The 7,364-nt window shown below is 42.2% G+C and overlaps 1 protein-coding gene across 1 annotated transcript in view; it reads left to right on the top strand.

The window, feature by feature from the left end:
* Positions 1 to 2,759, top strand: part of NHSL1 (NHS-like 1) — a gene marked incomplete at its 5' end in the record, with an annotated part of 22,811 nt that extends 20,052 nt beyond the window's left edge. Inside the window, one exon of the mRNA XM_010192508.1 lies at positions 2,036 to 2,759. Within this exon, the coding sequence (XP_010190810.1) occupies positions 2,036 to 2,759 (724 nt within the window). The remainder of the gene's footprint in view (positions 1 to 2,035) is intronic.
* Between the last annotated feature and the right edge of the window lie 4,605 nt (positions 2,760 to 7,364).

Genomic DNA, 7,364 nt, shown 5'->3' on the forward strand with positions numbered 1-7,364 from the left:
TGTTAATTAATAAAAACATTTTATTTTCCCCCCTCCTATTTCTAAAAGGTATTATTTCAGTGACTGGCACTCTTGAATATGTGCTTTGAAGTTAAGACATGAAATTTAGTGGTATGTGCATTAAAGGCAGGAAAAACAATCTAAGTTTAAGTCACAGGGTTTTTTTCATATATACCCTATCTATGTCTGCAAAGCCACCAAAATCAAATTTGGTTCTTAAGTTTCTGCCATAATTCATACATGCTGAGAAAAGCTGGTTAGATGCTGACAGCAAACTGACTGCTCTGCACTTACTGAATTACTTCAAGCCAGGATAACCAAGTTTTTCCTTGCAGATCTTTGCAATTGAATTTTGCTTCCTGCTTATTTGGAATTTCATTTGGTTTTGGCAGCAGTACAACCCCAGCATTGCAGTATTTAAAGATACCCATAGGCAGCCAAAACCCTAATGAAGGGAAGTCTTTTCCCTATAACTAATGCATGTTCGCATACAGACTCAAGACATGTTCTTACGTTTGCCACCACAGAAGTCGTCATTTTATCCCTGTGCTGTCTCCTGGTGTCTGTTCATCCTCAGGCTGGATGGATATCGGTATTGCATTCCTCTCCCAGAAAGGCAGGTGGAGGCAGCACCAGCTGGTACAGCTGTTGGGGGGGTATTGAGTTGATTTGCACATGAACTTCACCACTTAAGGGAGACAGGATCGCTCCAAAGCCTTGGCAGAGTTTATGGCAGTGCTTCTTGCTGCCACCTACTCAGGTGATGGATCCTGCTGCTTTGTTTTCTGTTTTCTTCAATTTTTTTCTTATCAGTAGGCTGCCATTCATAAAGACATCTGAGCTTGCCTTGGCAAAATCTCAAGGCCTTTAAGAAAGTACAGCTAGAGATCACGTTAAGTACAAACTTGTATAACAAGAGGAACAGTCTGTATTGAACACACGCTTGATAAAAATTAATATGGAATTACTGTGTGATAATCTTGTTTTTGGAACAAGTCTGCTGACTTGTGTTAAACTTTTGCCAAAATTGCATACGTAAAATCAGCCTTTAAACAATCTTTCTGAATTAATTCTTGCTTAGCCTGCAAAGAAGCAAAGCAGCTTTGCTTACAGATACCAGGCATGTAATACATTTCTTTCTGTAAGATTTCGAATAGTGTGAAAATGTGGCAATAGAAGTCCAGTTTCCACTTATTCCTAGCGTCATGATGGTTTGTTTTTTGTTTTATTTTTTAATCCCTGCACTTTACATTTAAATTAAAAAAAACCACTCCATGCTTCCATTTGGAAAGATAACTTTCATGCTAGGAAGTTGGTCTCTCCTTCGTTTAGTCAAGGAGTTGCAATGACAGAGCACCAACAGAACTGTTAATTTTGTCTGTGCATCTTAATGGAAGCTGGAAGACTCAGTTTTCATTGTTCATTTAATGCTTGGGTTGAGAAGGTTGTTTTTCTTTTTCTAAAAAATAATTTAATCCAGAATAGTTACATGTGGCTCACTTCATCTTACCTTCAGCAGCAGTGCCTTGCAATATCCTTTTCTAAAGGCAAGTGCACTAAACTGCACTTCTAATTCTCCAGAGAGCATCAAATGAAAGAGTAAAACAAATCCCAAAACCCCAACATAGTCTAGATGAGAAACTTAAATGAAACCCCCAAACTAACAGACAGATGGCATTGAGTATAATCTTTAGTGCATTAGTCTTAGCAGTTGAATACTGACTCCAGAAAACCCAATTCACTAAGTTAGCTACTGTGTTTTGGACATCCGTGTTGCCAGTTTTAGTAGTTTAATTGTTCCAGATTTGCAGAAAAAGAACAATAAACTTATCTTATACTTCCAATGCCTGCATTGATGCCTATACAGTTTTGGTGGTGTTCTTACCCATGCTTTAGATTTAGATTATTTCTCCCTTATCCCTCTCTCTGCTTTAGCTTAATTCATTGTCATCCCTCTAAGCTGAATTTAATTAGGGGAGGTAAAAAGTTTCATTTTTTGTTTGCTCCTCTTTTTTTGGTTGTTTTTCACACCCAGATCCAAAAGGAAAGTCCTTGGCCGTAAAGATTCTGAGGAGGACCGTAGCCGCAACCACTCTCCATCGCCCCCCGTAACTCCCACTGGTGCTTCCCCAACCTTGTCTACCCTCAAACAGGCCGGCTCGATTCAGAGGAGCGTCCGCAAGAGCAGCACCAGCAACGACAACTTCAAAGCCCTGCTGCTGAAGAAGGGCAGCCGCTGTGACACCAGCTCCCGCATGTCGGCGGCAGAGATGTTGAAGAACACGGACCCGCGGTACCACCGTGCAAAGCCGGATGCCTCTCTTGACCTTTCCGACAGCCCCGCCAGCTGCTCCCCCAGCAAGGGCAAACGGGCCCAGGAGGAGTGGGCCAAGAGCGAGGGCCTGATGCCAAGGAGCTTGTCCTTCTCTGGCACCAGGTACGGCCGGTCCCGAACGCCCCCCTCCGCGGCCAGCAGCAAGTACAATGTCCGCAACCGCATCCAGAGCAGCCCCATGACCGTCATTAGTGAAGGAGATGGGGAAGCGGTGGAACAGGCGGAGGGCAGGGTCCGAAGGACTTTGGACGAGCAGCAGGAGAGGCAGCTCGGTATGTTTAACAGTGACGAACTGGATGTGAATGACTTCCCGTATGCTGAGGAGGCAGGCTGCAAGGAGAGCTTGGATCCAGCCCATCTAGACTTAATGACTCAACCGGGTACTTTGAGGAAGTATCTAAGCTCTTCAGCTGAAGAAAGTTAAAAAGCAGTGACAAAAGGCGTTGGATATTAGTCTAGGAAATGACAGAGGACTAGATTCCAGAGGAAAGCCCAGACCAGGACAAGTTTACTTTGCTGAGCGTTTATTCCACGAACTGCATGTGTGTGTTTAAATGCTGAAGCAATGATAGTTCTGCATGGTTGGGTCAGGGTGGGGAGGACTTGCTTTGAATGAGTGGTCTGTGGCTTAAAGTCAGTTAACAGTTGAATTTTTCTGTGTAAAGCCTTAGAAGTCCTCTTGTGTTGGGGGGGGGGAGTTTTCTCAGAGCCTGTAGGGGTGTGAAGTTTTTCTTTTTCTTGAGACTGTAATTGTGCAAGCAAAATTTAGAAGTAAGCCTGACAAGGAGGAATGGGGAGGCTCCCGTGGTACAACCTGGACATTTGCTTCAAAAGCATTGTAGTGGTGCAGTGTAGTGAGTTTGTTAAGCAGAGAGAGGCAGGATGGGGCACATTCACCTGTGAGAAGGCAGTAGGGTTGGTGCTGGGGTTGCATGGGTTGGTGCTGGGGTATGCCCCAGCGTCCCGTGAAGCGTGTCCTGCTAAAGCAGTGAGGTCACCGGGTTATGAATTGCTCCAGGGTACTGGTTTTTTCCTAAGGGAAAATGAAACACAGAGTTAATGTGGACAAGGGAGCCGAGTTGTATAACTCACAGCTAGCTGCTGTGCAGCCACACAGGTAGGCTTGGTGAAACACCCATTGCTTCCTTGACTGAGAGTATTCCCTTAGCGACCTGCAATGAATGACTGGGATGTGTGTGGAGGATGCGAGCAGATGAGAGGAAAGGGGGAGAGGAATTGAGCAGTGAACTGCCAGAGTGTGGAGGGGTTACATTTTGGAACGAGAAGGCGAAACTTGACTTTGAGAACTTGCACTACAGAGCTGTAGGTGGAGCCTGCCTTTCAAAACCGAAATTTGGGGGTTGTGTTTTGCCAGAAGTCTTTCTACCATTTGTCAAAATGGGAAGGTTTATTACTTTTCATCACTTGAAATACAGATACTTGCTAACTTTTGGTTACCAAAGAGTAAGTTACAGTTACTTTCCTTTTCGATTTGCCTGCAGTATTTCTCTTCTTTTTTAACCTTAAGAATTTAGTGAGGTTCGTTTTTATTGTATATTTTACAGATAATAAAAACATTTAACGGTTTTCCAATTGTAAAGAAGACCATTAATTAAAACTGAAATATTGGCTGGAGTTTTTGGTTCTTGGTAGGAATGAAACTTTTAATTTTTAAGAAGAATTTTGCATCATTTGACAGCGTGCGCAGTTTTTGTATTGTTTGTAAATATTGAAAGTTGTTAAAATATCTTTTGATCTCCCTACCGTAGAATTTATACATTTTTAGATTGCTTTTAAAAGAAAAAAAAGCACTCTTTGTAGATTATTTATTTTAGAGAAATATGCTTGTAATCTCTTTCTTCAATACTTTACTTGTTAGTAATGTAAATTTCAGGGGCCTTCGTTTAACTCTTCCCTTCACGAGAGGGGAACAGTGATGGAAATGCTGTGACTTTGCTTCAATAAAGAAAAAGGCTGCCAGTTGCCATATTGTCTTTTGAGTTGATTAAAATCTCCTTCAAAAGATGTGTCCTGCAGCGTATGGCAACCCACTGAATGCCATAAACCACGCATCCAGCTACTAATGGCCACTTTTCCTCGCAAAATTTACTAATTCATAACTAAAGCGTACTTACATACCCATCCCATTTTGACATCTCAATGCTGAGACTAAAAACACTGAAGTAATTTAAGCTTTTTCCAGTATAGTTTGTGAGTGTTTCTACTACTTCTCTCTTACTTGCAACCTGTCCCAGAAAAACTAAAAATTCTTGGAGAACCAGATTATAAGCAGAGTGAGGGAGAAGTGGGATGAAGCAGAGAAGGTGAATCCAACTGGAGCAAGGGTGGGATTAACTGGTGCACAGCAAACTTTCTACCATTTTTGTGTGCTAAATGTATTTAAATAACGATTGGATTTTTTAGATTAAATGACAACCCAATTGGCTAGATGGTTTCAAGTATTATTAATATTGATCTGAACTATATACTGTTACAAAGGGAGAGTTCGAAGCATCCTGCAACTGCTAAGCATCTCGTGAGCGTTTCCATTCTTTGGAAAGCCCTGGCTTATACACACACACCATCTTGTCAATGCAGGTAGGTCAGATTAAATTTAAAGGTAGCATGGGCTGAATTTCTTCTCTGGCCACAGGTAGCCTTGGTGCTCATCTAAAACTCACATCTGGTGTAAGGTGAGTTTGGGTTGAGGCTCAGGTTTTGTTCAGCATGCAGAAGGCAGTGTTTATATAGTTCTACTGCTGTTGCTGCATGAGAACATTTTACACAGTGTAAGATGTAGTAAAATACATTAAATGTCCTGAAATATGTTCAATAGTGCTTATAATGATATTTATTTAGGCAACTAATGTCACTTATGGAGATACTGCCTTATCATCTCCCCACTGCCATCAGCAGTACAGTTCTTGACCCAAGTTTCCACTACAAAACCTGCAGAGCACGACAGCTTTAGCCTGTGTTTTCTGCTTTAGCAACAACTTTGGTGTGTAATGAATCATGCTGAGGAAAACATGCTCAATTTTCTGTCACGCATCCAACTTCAAAGTTACTTTCTTCCATTATAAGCAGCTGTGGCTTTACTGGTCAACAATTACGGATTGAGTTTAGGAAACCTCTGCTAAAGACGACCAGAGCAGTAGGAAAGGAGGGAAAATACCCAAACTTTGGCCATGCTGAAGAGAGAAAGGAGACTGTTATCCTGATGCTTAATGAATCATACTGTTAGGGGCCTTGTTCGTAGTTTACCGTTGGTTTACAGTTTCCCTCTAACCCAGGAATCGTTATGGAAGCTGGATGTGAGATTAATTTCTGGTTTTCCTTTTATTGGGAATGGTTTTCAACTTCAGTCTTGCCCTAAGTTTTGCTCTGTAGCAACTCATTCTGTGCTTCCTTTGTTCATCCTCAAAATCCCTCCTTGCTGCTGTCAGATATAGGCAGCCCCAATCCCCCTTAGAATTCGAGCCCCCCATTATTACGTTAACACATTCACAACACTGTTCGTATACTGGAGAGAGGAGAATTTATTAATTTAAATGAAGGATGGTCATGCAAGGAGCAATAGCTTGGTGAGAGGAGGTTTGGAAGGTTACTGGAAATCAGTTAAAAGAATTGTGGAATAGGTGGATTGGATGAAGATGGGGTTTTGAGGAACCGGGACTGGAGGCTGGTTTATGCATAAGGCTCAGCCTGAAAGAAGGCAGCGATCAATGGCAGAAGAGGTGAAGCAGGGAGATTACTGAGGAGAAGACGAGTACAGCGAAGGCACAGAACGACGGTAGGGTATGAGGCGGGCAGGCTCATGCAGATTCTTGGAAATAAAGAAGCTTCAGCAAGTACAGAGGAGAGAAAAAGGCAAAGGAACAATGGGGTAGTCACAGCAAGGGGAAAGAAAAATTTTAGCCTGTGTGTTTTTTCTTCACAATCCAAAGGGTACAGATGGCCAAAGTCAAGGGGGGGGTAGGAGATAACATTTTAGAAGAGGAAAAAGGCAAATTCTGTGTCCTTAGAAGTAGGAGTAATAGGCTGAAGCGAAGAATGGTCTAGGAGGCATCAGGCAACACAGGGCAGGTGGCTGCAGGCTCGACGCAACTCTTGGAAGGGTTCTGCACTGAAAAGATGTGCCTGAAATCTAGACAGTCAGGAAGACTCAAGTTTAGGTTGATCCTGCCTTATTTCTCCCAGCATCCCCGTGTCCAGTGATCCCTACTGACTGGGTGCAGTTCTCCAGGGACGCCTGTGTGCCGTAACCTGCTAAACCTTCCATCATTACCTGGAGCGAAGAGAGGCCACTCGTGCATGCAGCACAGGGATAATGTCTATAATACTGCAGGCAAACACATCTTGTCAGGTATTGTTTGCATCCCACAAAGTTGTGGAAAAGCCATTTATAGCAGCAGTCACTGCTCCAACAAAGCTGTTGCAATAGTGCATTTATTTAAGTGGTTCAAAATGATTTGTTGTTTGCTTCTACAGGAGAAGATTGAAAGGAGGGACTTCAACAGTAAAACAAAGCATTAATAAATTTACAGTGGCAATGAGGAATCGTTTTATCTGTTTTATTTAAAATAACTTCAGTACTCACAGAAAAGAACGCAAAGCTACAAATTACCTTAGCTATATATTATACAAAATACATGATAGTAGCTTTCCTAGTTGCCCCCTTATACTTTGTTATCTGAATAACTTTCAGAAGTTCTTTCATGGTTAAGACTAGAAAAGTCTTCTGACATAACACTGAGTATTTTCTTGGTTCTGAGGAAGTTTTGCCAACTTCAAATCCGAGTGCAGCATTAAGGTCTTGCAGGTGTTCAGTACTGGATCCTGACTGTGGCCATACAAGTGTGGATTAATAAACACTCAACAGTAAAATATTGAGGTATTTGGTAAAGAAGTGCCATGTCGTGTATTGTTCTGAAATACTGGGTAAAAGCTCTAATGGCGCGTTCCCAGCAGAACGAGTACGTTTTACGTTGCAAATTCAGCTCTTTGCAGTCAGGTTATTTCATGTAAT

The sequence above is a fragment of the Mesitornis unicolor genome, unplaced genomic scaffold (genome assembly GCF_000695765.1).
Source record: "Mesitornis unicolor isolate BGI_N332 unplaced genomic scaffold, ASM69576v1 scaffold29339, whole genome shotgun sequence".
Taxonomy (NCBI): domain Eukaryota; kingdom Metazoa; phylum Chordata; class Aves; order Mesitornithiformes; family Mesitornithidae; genus Mesitornis; species Mesitornis unicolor.